The 21,040-nt window shown below is 41.0% G+C and overlaps 1 protein-coding gene and 1 long non-coding RNA gene across 4 annotated transcripts in view; one reads left to right on the top strand and one right to left on the bottom strand.

Moving 5' to 3' along the window:
• Positions 1-20,415, bottom strand: part of pik3c2b (phosphatidylinositol-4-phosphate 3-kinase catalytic subunit type 2 beta) — a 43,939-nt gene extending 23,524 nt beyond the window's left edge. Inside the window, exons 1-4 of one of the 3 annotated variants that reach the window (XM_011475234.3) lie at positions 20,121-20,415; positions 13,969-14,868; positions 1,514-1,614; positions 1,275-1,435 (exon numbers count right to left, since the gene is read on the bottom strand). In XM_011475234.3, coding sequence (XP_011473536.1) covers positions 1,275-1,435; positions 1,514-1,614; positions 13,969-14,805 — 1,099 coding nt within the window. In that variant the 5' untranslated portion in view covers positions 14,806-14,868; positions 20,121-20,415. Of the gene's footprint in view, positions 1-1,274; positions 1,436-1,513; positions 1,615-13,968; positions 14,869-15,128; positions 15,233-19,883; positions 20,074-20,120 lie in introns of those variants that run through there. The other 2 variants (XM_011475235.3, XM_011475236.3) reach the window with 2 other exon arrangements.
• LOC111947455 lies at positions 7,171-7,639 on the top strand. Its single transcript, XR_002873297.1, has 3 exons — positions 7,171-7,210; positions 7,340-7,434; positions 7,592-7,639. It is a non-coding gene; the product is annotated as an uncharacterized LOC111947455 (long non-coding RNA).
• Positions 20,416-21,040: the final 625 nt, after the last annotated feature.

The following is a 21,040-nucleotide window of genomic DNA, read 5'->3' as shown; positions in this document are numbered from 1 at the left end:
GCACTGGTACACTAGCCGCAGGTCGGAAGAACGAGTCAATAGTTCGCTTGCTCATAGCTCAGACGCACATATCAGGTTGTGAGGATACGCGCGCTCGATCATCTCAAGGCCCCTCCCCCTACACGCATTTTAGCCATTTAAAGTGGCTTTCCCCATTCTTCTCACACGCAGTGGCCGCCTCACACACAGAAATCACGCGAGAGTGTACGTGCTCGCGTTTCATGAGTATGTGCGCGAGTGTATGTGTCTGCCTGCGTGCGTGTGCGCTCGCGTCTCATTGATTATTTCATTGATCATTGACGTGCCCCTTCCACGTTTAATGTATAAAAAAATATGGAGGGTGGGGGAGGCAAATTTACTGGTCGCACATGTGCGACTGGATGTAAAATTCAGTCGCACACTCTCAAATTTTGGTCGCAAAATGCGACCAATTGCTCGCAGTCTGGAGCCCTGCATCAGTACTTGCTACAGTCAGCAATGCAGAAGAAGAAGCGCCTACAGTCAGCAATGCAGAAGAAGAAGCGCCGCTAAGTCAAATCTCACGTCACAACCAAACCCGAGTCCCTGATGGGTTGCAGTCCAGCATTGTGGCGCTTTAGCAACCAAGAAGTTCAACTGCTTGAACGTCCAGTGTGCGATCAATGAATGCCCGTTCTATAAGGAGAACGGGGAAGTTTGGGTAGACGTGTGACCTTTCCTTAAAATTAACTGCTTGAACACAATTTGTCGGTGTGTAGGTACCATTACACTGAAGCTGTATGCTCCCGCTGCATGAATGTCATTTGGTGTGAGCGTAGCTGTAGGCCGGACTTGGCGGAATTGTTCCAAAATAATACAGATGATAAAAATTACAATGGATTTAATGATTTGAAATAAAATTAAGAGTTTAGTTGAGTTGTTCTTCATGCTATGGTTATCTTAATATTGTTCATATGTTGCGCTAATATACTTGATTTCTCCTCTGCTTTATGAAGCTAAATTAGCATCAATGTGTTACGGTAGTGAAGCCTGCATAAAGTGTTTCCTCCACCATGAGAAAAATGCCACAAGAACATATTAAAAAAAACTAAAAACACAAATTTCATCAGAGTGGGTCTTATTTGTTAGTAATATATAGGACAATGATATATTTATATATTATTGTCTTTTATACCAAGCAGCTGTGACTGTTTCAAAAGCTCTTTTAAAATACAGGTGTATTTTGATTCCACTCCTGCCGCTCTTATCAGCGCTAATGTTTTAAAACTGTGATCCATATGAAGAAAGGGTCTGACCATCGCAGGTAAAGGTGAGTGGCTCCCTGAAGTGCTCGCTGATGATCGTCACTTTCACGCTCACCCCGAGGGCCTGGTGCAGCTCGTCGTGCCCCACAGATGGCGACCACACAAAGCCAGCGTTTTTAGAGCGGTCACTGTGCGGGTACGCCGACCGCAGCCTGAAAAACAAAAATAAAGAGCCGGTTGCGATCCTGCAGCTCAAGGTCGCGCACGAGCACCTCTCCATTAACACTCACACGTCCAGCATGTGGCAGAAGGCGGCCACCTCTTCATCCCTTTCCTCCGACACCTGAAACAGCTCGTAGCTGAACCCACTCGCCCTGGAACCCATGGATACCTGTCAATCACACACAGAGGGCCAATCAGAGCACAGTCCCTGCAAAATTGACGGGAAGTTTTCCAAGTTATTATTAAAATAAAGATAAAATATAACAAATAATAAGTAATCACAATCATGATTGCTGATCTGTTAATGAGCTGACAGAACAAATCATATCATGAATCTGGTTTTTAAACTTTTTAAAATCAACTTCCAACTTTTTTGAGTCTTTCTATGCCTTTCCTTTCAAACAGTGAATTACATATTTATTTGGATCAACTCTTAAAAAAAAGGATATCCTAAAGCAGTGTTTTTCAACCTTTTCTGAGCCACGGCACACTTTAACCTTAAAAAAAATCCCGCGGCACACCAGCATCCAAAAATTAAAAAAAAAGGAGAAACTCATAGTCTGTATTGATCTACAGCCCCTCCACAATCTCACATGCATTTTTGAGATAATTGTGACAGAAAAAGCTGGAAGCTGCAGCTGTTTTTTTCTAAAAGATGCAATAAAAGTTAAGTTAGAAGATTTAAAAACAGTTTGTGTGTTCGTTAGTTTCAAGACGTTTAACAACAGATCTCCTTTTGCGCTGTCACTCTCACAACCCAATGCATCATGGGAAATGTAGTGCATAAAACGGCCGAAGATCGGTTTTCGGAGCTTCACTGTTTTGTTAACTTGTTCCACGGTCTGATACCGGATTCTGTGGAAAGCTACACCGCTAAAGACGAGCTTTAGCTGGTATTTCTGTTAGAACTGAGCGACTTTACGAGCTAAATCGGGACAAGGAAGTGAAGACTTTAAGCACTTCTGATTGGTCAGACCGATGACATGTGATTAACCCCCCCAACACGGGACTTTTCCAAAATACAGCCGAAGGTGCAGCTGAATCGCGGTACGTCATTCTTATCAAAATGTCTTTAATAAAATAAAATAAACGCAAAGAAAAGGTATTTTACGATCTTTTATATTCCTAACTCCTCAGTGTTTTATCAGGGCCTGTTTGGATGAACAGAGAGCTAAAATCCTGGAGATGGGAAATGTTTTTAGATCAGTTAATGAGGGCAATTTCCCACGGCACACTTGACCATCTCCCACGGCACACTAGTGTGCCGCGGCACACTGGTTGAAAAACACTGTCCTAAAGGTTTGTCCACCACTAAATTCATAGCTCTCCTTTGAATGGAATTCAATACATTTAAAAGTGTCAGGAAAATCCCGTTTAGCTCAAATGAAGACAAAGTTTGAAAGCAAACAAATATTTTCCATCCATATCCGGAACAATTAATATTTGCATAGATTTACACATCTTGGAGAAAAATATTAGGATAAAGTCTTATTTTTTATTTCAAAAGCCAAATATATACAACTATAAGAACTCATGCATTTGTCCACATATTTGATGCAAACAAACCCTCCAGGAAGCCTGCTAGATGGTTTGTTTCTGGATCAGAGTCAACTCAGACCAGGTGTGGAGAAGAAAAGACATTGCATTAACATAAACTTGAAAAGCTTGTGCTTGAATTGTGCTTTTCTTGTTTAGAAGGGATCATCCTCTGCTTCAGAAACGGCGTGTGGGGTCGTCTCAGCAGTTCATGTCTGCAGCTCGGCAGTTACAAAGTGAGATTTGGGGAGAATACCAGCAGCCTACAGGCTGACATCCGGTCTCAGTCGACTCGTCAAAAAGAACACTGGCAGAGCCAAGAGCATCCACCCAGTATGATCTAACAAAAATAATACAGGCCTGAACATCCATCTTCTCTCACTTATTCAGAGTTCCATTGTGGGGGCAGCCGTCTCAGAAACTTCTTACCATTCTGGTGGGGGAGCGAGTCCTGGGTCTTCTCGGGACCTCCTCCCCAGTGGGAAAAAGGTTGGACACATCCCAAGGAAGACATTCAAGAGACAGTCTGAGTCACCTGAACTGACCCTATCTCATGTGGAGGAGCAGCAGCTCTACTCCGAGCTCCACCCGGGTGACTAAACTCCTCGCCCCATCTCTAAGGGAGGGTCCAGCAACTCCTTTGTCTGCAGCACCTTTATCATTCGGTCATGACCAAAGGTGAGGGTAGGTGAGGCCTAGACAAAACAGGCTTTGCAACAGTCAACAAATCTAGTTCCTTACTTTTTGATGCTGTTTTTTTTTTTTTACATGTCATTTTCACCAAAACAAGAACTTCTACATTGATACTGGATGTGTCACTGCAAAAAAAAGTTAGATTTAATTTTTAAAAACGTGTCTGAGTTTATAAAGCATTGAGTGTCTGCATGCAGCTGCACACCAACTTTCATGGAGCAGAGCAGCTCAGCCCGTATCCGTTTTGACATTGTGTCTGAAAAATTTCTCAGGCTGAATTCACAAGCTACAGAGTTTCCTGCCATTTATGATACAATTAGCCTTTTCACAATGTTGTTTTCTCTACAGATGAGTCCTGAACTACAAATGCAAACAAATATTTTTTTCTGAAAAGTACAAAAAAAAAAAACAAGAAATTTAAATAATGTTTTTCGAAAATGAGGAATTGTTCTGCTTTTTGATGCCGTGCAGAGCTTTTGTTAAAGACCCATTCCAAGGAAAATGCTGTTTTTGGTATTTTTAACATGTAGCTTCTTTCTCATGAATTTAAGAGGAAAATAGCATTTCTAACTAGTTCTTGATTAAATTGAGGCAAATCAGGAGCAGAAGAAAAAGGAAGTTTGAAAAAGCTCTATTTTATGAGTCAGGCAGAGAATTGAAAGTAAGTGGGATAGCTCTAACATTGCTGGCCACTTATGATGCACCACTAATGTTAGCTCGGAGTTGTAAGGGGGTGTAAGCTAGCAGCAGTGAGTACAAATAAAGACATGATGGGCCTGCCCACAACCCTGAGGTGAATTTTTAATGAACTCTTGTTGTGCTTTTTCCTAGAAAGCAACACGTTTTTTTTTTGTGCCTAAAAATGGCATAACCATAATTAAAAGACAACTGGGAACACTTTTACAATAGACAGAAATGGGATTGGAGTGAGACTTTAAAGCATGGTGTTCTGATGCGGTACATGTTACCAATAATGACGAAATCTAAAATAAATAATAGTGTTTTTAGACTGAAAAATTCCATTGGTCTGGACCAAGTTAGCTAAATTTGGTCCGGATCGAGTCCTGAACCTTGCATTTGTATGTATTCAGACTGCCACCAAGGGTACTTTCCTGTTCCAGACTAAAGCTAAAGATCTCTTCACTCATTGATCAGGAATCAGGAGTGCGGGGCAAAGTAACTAGAGACAGAAATGACGGAAGTCCACCACTTTTAGTTCATTCAACTTAGATTTCGTCCACAAGATTTGAACGTCTGTATGACAGGAACAGCACTTTTCACTCGCTTTTTCAATCCAGTGAAGGCATGCCGCAGGGTGGTTACTGGCAAGAAGACAGCTAATAAGGTACGCTGATAAGTGTTTACGACATATAGATAGAAAACAGTGAGAAGCAATGTGTATCAAATTAAAAATTCTTTTGATAAGTCTGAATCCATCCGATTACATTTCAATACGTTTCTGTGTCTCATCGGTATGGTGTTATGGCATTATTTTTAAGAGATTTCTGTTACGGCTACTACAAGGTAGCTTTTAGAATGAAGTCACAGCAGTGCCAGGCGTGCCGCTCATCACACGCATGCCGCATAATAAATGTTCTTACAAATGAACAGTTGGACTCTTATTTCTGTTTGATAACACGACAATCATTTCTTTACATTTGTCCAGCGGCTCAGCCGTCTCTACAACCTACTCTGTTGACATCACGTGACCACTTGCTACGGTGGCCATTTGCGTTCAGTTGCTCTGCTCCAAGAACAGACTATATTCAGACCCAAGAATGCCAGAGTGAACAGGTACAAAGTCAGATTGGAAAAGAACCGAGACAACCTAGAAAGAACTGAGAGCAGTGTCTGGTCTCGAACCAGGGTCCGCTTGGGGGTTTTCAGACTGAACATTTGTTCTGGATTATCAGGAGAAACTATATCTTACTTTAAGGGGACCAAATGTCTCCAGTCTGAATACAACCTAAGTTTCGGCTGTTACTTTTTAATCTCCAATAAGGAGGGAAATCTTTCATGAAGTTTATGAGTTTTTGGTCTTCAGTTTTCCTTTGGTTGGTGACACAAGTGAGTGTCTTTGTTCTTTCTTTAAACTTTACTCAATTCACACAGAATCAGGATGCAGGATTGTATTTGCAAATAATAGTCCATATAATAAATATTCATATTTTTTTAATACTGGCGCATTGGATATCAGTAATTCTGAAAAACCAGCAGTATTTCCCGTGGCAGGATCCTGGACAGGATGCTCCACGCTGTCTGACAGTTGTTGCTGTCACTCCACTCAGACTATCAAACCCCACAGTGTTTTCACCCCGCTGCCGGTTGGACTGGTCTGACTGCTGACATTTATCACAGTTGAGTTGCAGGCGGGCAACTGTGAACAAGTTCAACAGGAAACAGTCGCGGCTGCTGACTGATAAAGGCGGTGGGCTCCAGCGTTTACGATCAAGATCTTTTATCCATTTTAACTCACAATGGAGCTGAAATGAGGTTAAGTGGATCTGTGTGGGTTTGTCCATCAATCATATGTCATGTCAGTGAAGGATACTTACATTAACCAAGCAATAGACCTTTTTCGCAAAAACCGGAAGTACGTCATCAACGTGTAAACCTAGTTCCGGTTTGTGCTTCGCTGGCGGAGGAATGGCAGAGCCTAGAGTGTTTTCGAAGAGCCTGAGTTGTGTTCCGAAGTTCACCAGCACCGATGTGATGAAGAGTGTGAAGATGCAATCGTCCACTAAAGGAAACAAATTGGACATGGGATATAAATTCGTCCACGAAGAGTTTATCCACCATTACCAAGGTAAGCTTCAGCTAGCTTTAGCCATAGCCGCATCACCGGTAACTCTGTGTGTTTACGTCAACTGTAAATCCTGGTGTTATTAATTTGTAATATAAGGCATCGCAGTGAATATGTTGTGTGTATGTTTAAGTGAAAAGGCATGAGATTAACATAACACCCAAAAATTTGGTGAAGCTGTAAATAAGAAATGTTAAGTTGCCCGTATGCGTGTTCATTTTGCTGCGGTTGCGGCACTTTCTTCACTTACTAGTATTATTTTTCTGAAAGTATGGTGAGCAGAAGTCCTCTTTTCCTGGACATGTCCTCTCTTTTGATACTTATATAATAAAATAACATTGAACATAGATGAAATGTAATTATATTTGCTTCATGTATGCAGCTCTGAACACCAATTACTCTCGATGAAATATCTCACAAACTCACTTCACTCCTCTTTTTTACAAACTCAAATCTGGTCACCCTATTGACAGTTATAGTTTCATGTCATTCTGAACATTGATGTAGCAACATAAGTATGTCCTAATTTTAACCTATATAATTTATTGTGTCTAGATATCACTGGACGCAGAAAGTGCCAACCTGAAAGCTTTCGTCTGCAGTTGTGTGGCTGCTAAAGGATTTTGCAATCACATAGTTGCCATCCTGTTCCAGACCGCACATTATTCACAGCTGGGTCTGCAGGCTGCTCCACCCCCCTGGCCTGCACGAGTGGCTTGCAAAGATGGCACAGGTGGGTTTGTGATCATATTGTCATTATTTTTTAAGAACGTATGTGTATCCATAACAACTCTAAATTATTATAAAAACACCCCAAGTAGTTACTACAGACTTTAATTGCTTTCTGCCTTTTACTTATAAGGGAATCCATCCTGAACCGGTTAGTGAGCTGGTGGTGCAAAAACCCAAAACAGTTGGCAGGGACGGTCAGAGGTCCACACTGTAAAAGGCATACAGGTGATTAACTTTTTGTTGCTTTGTGAGCAAGTTAAGTTTTTTTTTTTTTTAATCTTATGACTAACCAAATTATGGTTACAGCAGATATAATGAATTAAATTGAAATGTAGTTATGCACTTATGTCTAACTTTTGTGTGTTGTGTTTCTCTTGTGTAGGACCACAGCCAGATCCATATGATGGCATCTGGAAGCAGATTATGCCAGGTGCAGCCCCAACCTCTCATGGTTGTGTTGGATGGGTTTCTGAGATGGAATGAAAGAGAACTTGGATATATATTGTGGCAAATGCATGAATGCATACCTTAAATTACACTTATCTTGTCTTTAACAATCAGTTCAGCCTTCTGTCTTACTGTTGATCTGTAATGTTATTTTTTATTGTAAATGTTTGATGTTATTTGCATACCAAAAAATTAAACGAGGCACAATTTTGACCAAAATTGTTTTATTTGTTCATCTAATTTTTTTGTGTAGTCAGTCACATTTCAACAGAAAAACATTACGAATATAACAATTATATTTAATTAGATTTTAAGAATATGTGGAAACACTAAATTTTTCCATACTATTTGCACATTATACATTATTTACATACCAAACATTAATTCACTCTTCAAAACAAAAAAGTCCATGATAATTTGCCAAAACACGGCGGTTAAGCCAGATCTGATTCACACTGCCCATCAGTGTGAGCGGCACAGAGAGTTCCTGATGTGAAAGGACTTTATCCTACTGATCACTCTTTCCACCATAATTCTGAGGCGGGCCATGGCTGCGGTTTGTTCTGTTTCCTCCTTGCTGAATTGAGTTGAAAGCTTAAAAGGTGGAATGATGATCTTAGATCCAATGTCAGTTAGGAGGTCTTGAACGAGGAACTTTTGTCCGCCATGACATCGTCTCCTGGCTCCAGCAAAGGAACTTGGCTTCTAAGTCATGGATGTAATCCAAAGCCTCATCCAGAGCACCTGTGAAGATAAAGAAATTAAAAATCAGTCTTAATATATTAATGCTACCTTTCAACACAACACAGTAATCATGTTTTGAAAAGTATGTTAAGTATTTAATTACAAATACATTTCATTTATTTTTGTTAAGGAAATTACAAAATGACAAAATGCTCAAAAGTGATTAAATACATGTAATTAAAATAGGTGAGAGCATGAACATCTTTTATTATAAATATTAATTTGTTCAGGTAGAAATGCATGTATCCAATAACGGTACACATAGTTGACTAACGTTAACCAAACACATTATGAACAACCTTACCTGCAGGTGGGTGTGTCACGTAGTCGTGATCCATCTTTACTGTCTTAGCTTAGCCACCATGTCGCTAGTATCTTCACAGCTTAGCTGCATAGCCTGACGTTTGAGGTTCTGTCATATTCTGACTCCCTTCTCAAAGGATCAGTAAAGTTGTTCCAAGGGAAAATACTCGGGGCAACACCACTCTTCAGGCGACGAACGACGCAGCCGCACCACAATCCCGGAGCGAAGTTAGTAAGTGCCGGCAGCAGAGGGTGCTACCTGTGTTTACATTAAAACTATGCCCTTCATCTCTTCGGATCGCCTATATCCATTTGGGTTTCAGGTTTGGATCCACAGGAAAATAATGAAATGAAAGGTAAGGCTGTTTTTGGTTGGAAGACGAACAGCCTGGAACGCAACAGAGACTGCAACTCTTCGACTCTGCCATTCTTCATATCTGCTGCTACGCTAACAGGAAGTTGTTTTACACGTCATTGACGTATTTCCGGTCGAAAAATGCGGAAGTGTGAAAAAGGTCTATTAAGGCAACTTGTGTCATGCATGTTTTTAAAAGAAATTATTAACATTGTTCAAGTCAAGTTCATAGGCCCAAAAAAAAATTCTGAACACATTATTTATACATAACAGGGGTTGACATAGCCCAGAAATTTGCACTGGCCCACAGGGCCAGTAGTTTTTGAAACTTACTGGCCCTGCCTGAAAGTTACTGGCCCGACACCGCGCATAGCGGGACCCGCCGCTCCGCAGGTGCTTGCAACTTTAGGGGGGTCTGGGGGCATGCCCCCCCGGAAACTTTTAATATGGTACAATTTGGTGCATTCTGGTGACATCACTTATTTCTACACTTTTCAATGACTGAAAATAGACCATATCAAACTTAAATCTGCTCTAGTCTGTTTCAGATGTTTTGAAGAGAGCACTGCAGTGTAGTAGGTAACACTAGTTCAGAAGTTTTCATGGTGCTTCTAACGGCAAATATCGCAATAAATCATAAACCTTAAATGTGTTAAAACAATCTAATGGCAGCTTGAACCATTTAACGAATCAAATAAATCCCTTAATGCATTTGACCAATCGGATGGACGCCTTCACATTGTTGACCAATCAGATGGAGCCCTGTTATGTTAGATGTTTGTAACCTATGTCAACGTGGGTCATTTGGAGTATAATTTTTAAACTGGGAATGGTTATTTGGTTATTTTGCTGTTTGTTTATATACCGCAAATTATATCGTTATCGCAATTTTAATCTCTGATATCGCATATCGCGAGTTTTCCTCATATTGTGCAGGTCTAACTGAGATCATTCAGCTAACTAGAAATACTTACTGCTTACAGTGTTGTAAAGAAAAACAAAATTAAGTAGTTTAACATTCTACTGCATTTGAGTCTGAGATTCAGGTATTTGGAGTTGCCTTTGATTCTTTGACATTCAGCTTAAAGCTTAGTGGATACAGTTTCATCTTCAATGCATTCATTAAATATCTTGCTGTCCATACTACTAATTATACCCACTACTCCATCCAACATATTCCTATCTATTCCTGCCATGTCTTCGACATCTCTGACATGCTTCAGTCTCTCTTCAGTGACGGTGTCGGATTTATAATCAAATATAATAATAACCCACTGGCTTGTGCCTTCGTTGTTGCTGTTTAACATTGTTTTGTATTGAATTGTTACATTCAATAAAGTTTGAAAAAAAAAAGTAGTGAGCGCGTGCCGCGTGGTGCTCGGCAGTGAAAGCCGAGTGCGCGCAGGCGGGAGAGAAGGAGAAGTGATCAAAGGTTTCCCATAGAAACCCTTGAAGTCTGAACACAGGACTAGCAGAAAAACTAAATTATGAAGACGAGGTAAATCTACACGTTTTCGCAAAATTTACTTTATTGAAAAAGGTGAAGAATATATAAACCGTTAAATATTTTAGTGGCCCGAGCGGACAAGTGAAAAGTAAAGTCTTGTGGTCCGCACTGCTCGAAAAACAGGACCGGGCCAGCGGACAAATGGCTATGTCGAGCCCTGCATAAAACTGTTTAGAAGACATTTTTTGTCAAATGTAAAACTACCATTTTTTTGGGAGCATGGCCGAGGATGCAACTTATGCTCACGTGTGACTTATATGTCATTTTATCAAAATAAATAGGCTCACATGTTCGTTATTTTCCCACCAAGAACCACTAAAGGGCCCTATAAGTGTTTGTATCAGTATTTGCTACTGACAGCGATGAGTTGTTCAAAAACAACATAGACGATGAGAATTCAATGGATTTAGTGATTTAAAATTATTTAAATAGTTTAGTTGATTTGTTAGCATGTTCTTCATGCTATGCTTATTTAAACAATTGTTCATATGTTGTGCTGATATACTAGACACTTATTTGGTTCCTTCTTTGTTTCATGATGCTTAATATGGTTACGGTAGTGAAGCGTGCAAATATTTGTTTATTATTGGTATCTATTCCGTTTTTTTGATTTGCCTTTCAAGGTGAAATGCCCGTTCTTGTTCCCAAATGTTGTTAAATAAACTTTTACCAAAAGTACGACTTAGACTCCAGTGTAGGCCTGCACAATGTACCGCAAATTTATCGTTATCGCGACATCAAGCTGTGCAATATGCATACCGCAAAAGACGGTGAAAATCGCAATAAATGGTTACCTTGACCCTTGTTCTATCCTAGGCACTTGAACATTGGGAGTGGGGTCATTTGGACCAACTAGACAGTACTCTGAACCTTTTTTCTTCAATGATTTGTGATCTTCACTGGTGTCCATGGATTACATGAAATCTTTCCACCTTTATCCACCTTTGTCATGGTAGGGAGAACACCTCAATGGAAGGGGGGGGGGGGGGGGGGTCATCTAAAACAAACTCACGGCAGCTTGAAATATTGAACAAATGAAATAAATCCCTTCATGCATTTAACCAATCGGAAGGACCCGTTTACGCTGTTGATCAATCAGATGAGCCCTTTTATGTTTGATGTTTGCCTCCTATGTCGACAAGGGTCATTTGGAGTATAACTTTTAAACTGTTGCAGTGAAATGGAAATGATGTTTTTGGTTGGTTAGATATTTGTTTATATACCGCAAATTATATCGTTATCGCAATATTAATCACCAATATCGCATACCGCGAGTTTTCCTCATATCGTGCAGCCCTACTCCAGTGCAACTTATCGAACACTTTTTCTTCCCTATTTTGTTCTAACCCAAGGCACAATAACGTTGGGAGTGTCATCTGGAACCCACAAGACAAAATGCGGAATTTTTCCCCCCAGTGATCTTTGATCTTCACTGGTGTCCATGGCAGACATGAAATCCTGTCAACCTTTGTCATGGGAGGGTTAACCCGTTATTGTTAGGTAGGGGTCAAATAACCCCACAAGATGGCACAAAGGCTATGCATTTTTTTCCGCCTGCGACTCATACTCCAGAGTGACTTATAGTACAAAAAATACAGTATTGTGAATGATTTTTTTATGGAAAAAGTTCAAAATGCTCTTTATGATTTTATTTATTTCATAGCACACCTGAAAAAACATCCAAAACCTGTTCTTTCTTTAACTCCAGGTAGCAGGATTCAAGTTCATTTTGCTGAAAACTTTTTTAGCTGGACCATATACCCTGATGGCCTACTTGAATAAGAAGAAAATTTAACAACAATAGCAAAATTTCATTTGTTTTGGTTTGCTTTCACACACAGCGTTCTAAGGTGAAATCTAAAGACCAAACTGGCTAAAAAAAATATCATGCAGTTCCAAAAGCTGTTCACCCTCGCTCTCAAGCAGACCAGAGTCCACTTGTATGGTCCACACAAGCATTCAGGTGACCTTTAAGCAGGTGAGTTCAGAAAACAAACCCTAAAGCAAAACAAACCTGCCAGTGTTTATGCAAACTTCTTTTTCAAGGAAGTGTGTCACAAGATCTACTGCCGTTTCAAAAGATCCTGGTCCTCAAGTGTCTCCTAAAGTAAAGATATCTTGTCATAGCACAAGAACAGAAGGATAATCTTCTGAATAAGCAAGAAAATCCAGCCAAGACTCCTAGAAAGACATGAGCCAGCATGCTTAAGAAATACCTGCAAATGCAAAGGCGCCACTACTTTGTTTACAGACACAAGAGTAATAGTTGGCTTTAATTCTCTTCTTCAAGCCAGTGCATCAATAAGAAATATCCTTATGATGTGTATTATTATTATTATAACTATATGTCATAAGATCTTTGAACTTTCAAAACCAAATAAACTTCAAATCTTTTAAGTACCGTAATTTCCGGACTACAAGCCGCTACTTTTTTCCTGCGCTTACAGCCTTGCGGCTTATTCAGTGGCGCGGCTAATTTATGGATTTAATTGGCGGCCGCCATGTACGTACTTTCGACCTCAGTGAATAGTTTGAATTCTCTATCTAACACCAAGCACGAGGCATTTTAATTCAACACACCTCTTAGCAGCCAAACAGCATGGACTTGACTTCAGGTCTTAGACACTTCAGTCATGGTTCAACAAAACGAAACACGCATGCCCGGCCGCATCCCAGAATCCTTTGGGGCCATTAGACCCAACGTGCTAAAGGCGGGGCCAACGCCCGGCGAGCCGGGCGTTGGCCCCACCTTTAGCCCCTAAGACTCATGGGAAATGTGGAATCGCGGATGTAAATTTCCTCATTATAACTGAGGGATGTAATGTTGATTATATGGTTACTGTTTGTAATTTTATGTTAGATACCTAGATTGTCAATAAGTAAAAAAAAATGAAATAAAAACACCATAACTGAGGGACTTGTGAACAGAATATAGGTCCATGCTGTTTGACAGATATCGATACACTCAAATACGTGACCCAGAGGCAAAACTGGCACCACCCACAATGTGCTAATAAATTGCACTCACTCTGGGATGCTGGGCGTGTTCTGTCAGGATGACAATATCGGCTAACACATGCGCGGCTTGTACTCTGACGTGGCTTGTGTATGTATAAAAGCAGTCAAACACGTGAATATGGGTGGGTGCGGCTTGTAATCGGGGGCGCTTTGTAGTCCGGAATTTACGGTACATGTTGTTTCCAGGGACATCTAAAGGATATTTTTCAATTTGATAGAAAAAAACAACATTGACCTTAACTTTATGAAAATGACTAGTATATTTGGGTCATATTTATCTTATGATCTATCATTAAGGACCCGTTTCCTAGTTGGGTGGAGGTGACCCTGAGGCCACATCTTTATCCAATAAGCACCCCAATAAAACCAAGCCTCATTTTCTTACCGGTTCTGCAGAAACCCGCCGTTGGTTCTTGTCACTCACATATGTCCTAGGTGGGACCTGTGGAGGGAGGGTTTGACTCCGAGCCACAGGCTTTCCAAATTGGCCCCTGATATTCCTGTGGGCCCGAAGTCCTGGCCGGGTCTCGTTGAGTCTGGACAGCGAGTCGTTGGTGAGGTCAAAGCGCAGGTCCTCTGAGGTCACCTTGGGCTGGTCCACATCAGGCATGAACAGGTTCACATCTCGGGGGGAGGTAGACCTTCGAGGGGGCAGGAAGGGGTTGCCTGACCCTGATGAAGGAGGAATGGGATTTCTTGGTGGAATGGCGGGAGGAATATCATCAGGGGGGGCAACAAAGCCTTTGGAAAGAAACCCAGATCCCACAAAGTCTCTGTAGCTGCAGCCTGAGAGGTCACTGGACTTGCTTATCTCAGGATTCAAAATGTATGGAGAGTCTTTATCGAAGCCTCCCGAAATAGGGGACACCATTGATGGAAAATATTGGGGAGACTGGGACCCTCCTGGCTGGTTCAGGGAGGTGTTTGATCCGGAGAGCTCTCTTGGTAGACTCCCTCCTGCTGGATCAAGAACAGGCTGGCTTGGGGAGGGTTGGGGGTACTCTATAAAGGGATTTGGGGTTTTGGAGAGGGTCTGGCTAGGAGATGGAGAACCACTTTGATCTGTGCTGGATCCACTTTTGTCCTGTTTGAGTCTGGATAGGGCATCGTACTCCATCTGCAGGGCTTCGGCCAAGACCAGCTCTCTCTGGCTGAGACCCAGTGCCTCCAGACCCCCCCAGCCCATTTCATTGCTCTCCTTCTGTGTCTGAGCTGCTGACATGGTGAACTGAGACGAGGAGAACCTCAGAACCACATCTAGATCACGAGGCGAAGACGCATGGAGCTAAAACACAAAAAAAGAAAACACAATGATTTTGAAACTGACACAAAAACCAAATGTTCCGAAATCTGTCCAGCATTTTTTTAAAGAAAAAGTTTTTATCTTTATATCATTTTAAATTAAATAAAATAAACATTTTAGCTAACTGTGAAAGTGTTAATAAAGTATCTTGTTGCTGTTACACCAATAATTATAGCTAAACTATAATGCAAACAGCTTGTGTTGATGGAAAACTTCAGAAAACAAGAAGTCTGATATATTACCTGTAACCTATTTCTCCTCAGGAGTCTGACCAGGAATCTACATCACCAACAAACACATGCATTGATCTGTTCTCATAACTCTAGTCAATGCATACATGCAGAAAGATGTGCACCTCTGGATTGAGAAATGTTTTCTTCTTCTCTTCACTGCTGAAAAGAAAAGAGCTCTCAGCATAATAAAACCAAGGAAAAATTTGTTTTATACTGACCGACTGGTGTCTTTATGCCAAAAAAAGCCACCTGAACCAAAGGTTTTCTGATTGTTTAGATCAGTGTTCTCAATCTTTTTTGAGCCACGGCACATTTTAACCTTGACAAAATTCCCGCGGCACGCCAGCATCCAAAAATTAAAAAAAAAAGGAGAAAATCATAGTCTGTATTGATCTAAAGCCCCTCCGCAATCTCACATGCATTTTTGTGATAATTGTGACAGAAAAAGCTGGAAGCTGCAGCTGTTTTTTCTAAAAGATGTAATAAAAGTTAAGTTAGAAGATTTAAAAATTGTTTGATTTGTGTTCGTTGTGGTTTCAAGACGTTTAACAAGAAAAACTCATTGTGCGCCGAGGCGCTGTCACTTTATCCCAATGCATCATGGGAGATGTAGTGCAAAAATCCACCGAACGCCAGACAGACTAGCGTCTCTGAGCTTCATTGTTTTGCTCAATTGTTCCACGGTCTGACACCGGATTCTGTGGAAAGCTACACCGCTAAAGGCGATCTTTAGCTGGTATTTTTGTTGGAACTGAGCGACATTATGAGCAGAATCAGAACAAGGAAGTGAAGACTTTAACCACTTCTGATTGGTCAGACTGATGACGTGATTAAGACTCCAAGAATGCTTGGCGGAGACAGTTAAATGGGCAGGACTTTTCAGAAAACGGCTTTAGTTGCCGCTAAATCGCGGTATTTCTTATCATTTCTTGTCATTCTTATCGAAATGTCTTTAATAGAATCAAATAAACACAAAGAAAAAAGTTTTTTATGATCTTTTATATTCCTAACTACTCAGTGTTTTATAAGAGCCTGTTTGGAGGAACAAAGAGCTGATATCCTCGAGATGCTAAATGTCTTTAGATCAGTGAATGAAGGCAATTTCCCACGGCACACTTGACCATCTCCCACGGCACACTACACTGGTTGAAAAACACTGGTTTAGATGACATTGTAAAAACGAAAGAATCCTGGAGACCCCTTTTTTCTGAATTTTATATATGTATATAATATATATACATATATATATAAATATATACATATATATATAAATATATATATATATATATATAAATATATACATATATATATATATATATATATATATATATATATATATATATATATATATATATATATATATATATATATATACCGTAATTTCCGGACTACAAGCCGCTACTTTTTTCCTGCGCTTACAGCCCTGCGGCTTTTTCAGTGACGCGGCTAATTTATGGATTTAATTGGCGGCCTAATTTATGGATTTCATTGGCGGCCGCCATGTTCGTATTTTCGAACTCAGTGAATAGTTTGTATTCTCTATCTAACACCAAGCACGAGGCATTTTTATTCAACACACCTCTTAGCAGCCAAACAGCATGGACTTGACTTCAGGTCTTAGACACTTCAGTCATGGTTCAACAAAACGAAACACGCATGCCCGGCCGCATCCCAGAATCCTTTGGGGCCATTAGACCCAACGTGCACGTGATCGCCGCTACAATATGATGAAGCTTTCAAGTTAAAAGCAATCGTTAAAAGCAGCGTAAAAAAGTCCACCGTCACCAACGGGTTTGGAAAAGCCGGTTTGCTGCGTGACGGAGAGAACAGCGCATGGAGTGAATGTACACTCCATTTACGGTTTCTAAGGAAACCGTAAAAGCGGAATTTTGCTTTGAAAAACTCACAGCCTCCGTGTGAGCTGGAGACATCTTCTCCTGCTGATTGAGCTGCGGGGCCGATGGCAGTCTGAAGGCTCCCACACGTAACAACGCATCCGCCCCTCATACACAAAACGTACAATTTTAAGTCCGATTGCTCTGCACAGAAACGATTTGCTCCATCCACCGGCGCAACGGGGATGAAGTGCTCCTCCTTGAAGTCGCCCTGGCCAGAGGTGTCGGAGTAAATAGGAAGGGGAGACAAGGAGCGCGCAGGGCGGGAGCGGAGCGCAGAGGCGTCCGCGGAGTGCAGAGGCTTCTGAATTCTGACGCACGCGCCGCACTGAGGCGCGCGTATCGCGGTGAGGCGCGCGCTTTTCAGTCGCCGCTGCTGTATTTTACCGTTGTGTTTTCTAACCAGTCCTGTTACTCCCATAACGCTGCTGCGACACAAGCGGAAGGAGAGCTTTTCCCGTTCACCCCTCCATGCACTGCTGCTAATTCTTAAACACGTACAACAGAATGGCGAGCCGGGCGTTGGCCCCGCCTTTAGCCCCTAAGACTCATGGGAAATGTGGAATCGCGGATGTAAATTTCCTCATTATAACTGAGGGATGTAATGTTGATTATATGGTTACTGTTTGTAATTTTATGTTAGATACCTAGATTGTCAATAAGTAAAAAAAAAAAAATGAAATAAAAACACCATAACTGAGGGACTTGTGAACAGAATATAGGTCCATGCTGTTTGACAGATATCGATACACTCAAATACGTGACCCAGAGGCAAAACTGGCACCACCCACAATGTGCTAATGAATTGCACACACTCTGGGACGCTGGGCGTGATCTGTCAGGATGACAATATCGGCTATCACATGCGCGGCTTGTACTCTGACGCGGCTTGTATATTTATAAAAGCAGTCAAACACGTGAATATGGGTGGGTGCGGCTTGTAATCGGGTGCGCTTTGTAGTCCGGAATTTACGGTACATATATATATATATATATATATATATATATATATATATATATATATATATATATATATATATATATATATATACATACACACAAAATGGTCATTACTAACATTTCTGAATGCTCTGCCAGGCCTTTACTGCAGCCACTTTCAGTTGCTGTTTGTTTGTGGGCTTTTCTGTCTGAAGTTTATTCTTCAACAAGTGAAATGCTCAATTGGGTTAAGATCAGGTGACTGACTTGGCCATTCAAGAATATTCCACTTCTTTATTTATAATAATAATAATAATAAACTCCTGAGTTGCTTTGGCTGTATGTTTTGGGTAGTTGTCCATCTGTATTATGAAACGCCCCCCAATCAGTTTGGCTGCATTCACCTGGATCTGTGCAGAAAGAATATTTGGACCAACACGCATCTTCTAAATGTGCTTTTATGACTGTTATGATTATTATTAAGGGCCTGCTCGCACATAGTTTTTTAAATGCGTGCGGTCAGTGCTCAGGTCCACGGAAGGAGGAAATGCTGCTACATTACGTAGTCCTCAGAACGTCTACGTTTGATAGTTTCAGCATTTTATAGTGTAAATGCAAAAATCGGATACGGGTCACTTTTAAAAGATGATGTAAGCGGGTCGTCAAAAAAAATCGAATATAGTCAGAAAATCGGATTTGGGCATCAAGACCTGCAGTTTAAATGCAGCCTAAGGCACCAAGCAGCCTGAATGCTAACTCAAACAACATACTGTACGTGAACAGGGCCTTTTATTATTAACCGCTGTTCTCAATAACAACACATAAACACACGATTGTTTATTAATGGAAGTCGAAACAAGTTTAAAGAACAGGTGCACAACTTTTAGGAAGAATAACCTTCTCTATGTGTACAACCTCTGTCTTAGCGTCAGGTGTTTCACTTCCAAAAAGAAGTTTCAAACAAGGATAACCATTGTTGTTTACCCCAACATAACTTCTGCTCCACCACCAAACAGCAGGTTTACTGTCTGCCTCTGAGATTTCAGGATACGCCACTTGGCCAACGCCTCAAGCTTTGATGCAGGAGCGCTGAAGTGTTCATCGTTATTATGATTCAGTATCACAAAACCAAGATGTGAGACTCATAAACAAAAAGTCACATTTTTAGCTCATATTTTAAATGTTTTTGTGCAACACAAATAAAATCAATCGGCTTTTTTTTTACATTCTGTAAACCATTTTTCATCAAATGTTACATTCAACTATTTTTTGCACCTTCTGGTTAAAGCAAAAGTCCCACTCCAATCATCTTTTGATTTATTTTCAGTGTTCCCACTGGTCTTTTAATTACAATGATGCCATTTTAGCCACAAAAAAAAAAAACCTGTGTCAGACAGTTTCTGAAGAACAGCAGTACTTGGTGCAGAGAAAGTCCACCCCTATTTCCCGTCATCCAATTGTTGTCCTCCATCATGAGAAAAAACTCGAGTAAGTCATGTTTTTGTAAGAAATAACATAAACAATGCGATTTTTTCCTTTATAATAAGTTACATTTCATTTATGTTTATCTTAAATTTAAAACTTTTTGCCCTAGTACTGGATTTTTTTTTTTTAAATAAGCTATTACATTACTTGATTTCAGTTTTTAAATCCCTCCACACACCTGTGTCACGTGACATAGTCAGCTGGTGACAGGTGCGACCAGAATCAAAAAACATCTGTCCGAACTCGGTCTGGTCTCGGTTCTGGGTCTGATCCCGGATTTAAATCTCGTCTTTATCTGCCGCATCATCTGGACTTTTTTTCTGAGCCTGGATTTGGGGGTCTGTGTTTTTCCACTCCTTCAGCCAGTGAGGGCGTCCGCACCAAGCAGAACCTCCTTCCGAACAACAACCCGCACAAATGGGGTTCACTTATGCGCCGAACTTACTCGAGCACCTTACACCCCGGTTCCAGAGTCCCAGCCGTGTCCTGGCCGGACGCTACGTGAGGGAATAGCGGCGGAACCCCATCCGACTGTGGAATCTGTGAATGAAGTTCTGCGGAACACAGCGGCGCACCCCGGGAGCGAGTGACCGACCGGACGGGATGCGTCACGGCCCGTTTATGAGTCCACAGACTGGTTCGCCGCTTCCACGCAGCCTCTGGCAGCAGGTGAGTCCCTTACCTGAACCTCCGTCTACGGAGCTCGGGAGCGGCCGCTGTTTTGGTTGCCATCTTGCGGTTCACTTTGCTACCACAAATCACACCGATCCTCCTCCGCGGGTAGCCGGGGGGAGGATCCCAAACGAAGCGTCTCCTTCCGCCGCTGCTGCTCGCATTTACTCATAAAGACGGAGCTCCGGTTCGGCGGGATTCAACCGCCCGGTCCTTGATTTTAGGTAAACAATGCCGCACGTCGCGCAGAGCTCCGCCGCTTCTCCGCCCGGTCAGAGGCGAACATCGCGGCGTGACGTCATCCGCTGCTGGGCAGCTGCGGGCATGCGCAGTTAACTCCCGGGACGAGCATTGTATTTTTAAAATTGGCTTATCATACTCACAAAACTACAATCCTACGTAGAATTCAATCAACATGTATGTGAAAAACAGAAGTATGAAAGGTAGAAGGAGTAGTACCATATAGAAATCAACAAAGTGAATTCAAACACTGGGCCAAACAATCAATACAATATTATATCATCAATATATATTGCTATAAAACTGCTTTTATCTTATTTGATTACTGAGACAGTGATTTATTTTCATTTATAACAATTGCTGAAATATTTTTTTTCTATAAAGATAATAACCTTGTTGAACATTTCCACAACTAGGGGGTAACAATCAGTCAGTTTAATCAATGAATCGATTTATATTCCTACAATCCAATTAAGGTGTTAATTAAATTGACCTATACCGTAAAAAAAATGTTTCAAAATAAAAGAAATCGATTATAATCCATAAAGGAAAATACCCTTTGGATTGAGGTGTGGTAGGTTTATTTTACTATAACGTAAAAACGACCAAGTGCTTTGACAGCGGACAACACACGTGATGACCAAATGTTCTCATAACATTTTGTTTGTATTATTTTGATTTGGAAAAACA

The sequence above is a fragment of the Oryzias latipes genome, chromosome 5, assembly GCF_002234675.1.
Source record: "Oryzias latipes chromosome 5, ASM223467v1".
Classification (NCBI taxonomy): domain Eukaryota; kingdom Metazoa; phylum Chordata; class Actinopteri; order Beloniformes; family Adrianichthyidae; genus Oryzias; species Oryzias latipes.
This window is presented reverse-complemented; position numbering and strand designations above follow the sequence as displayed.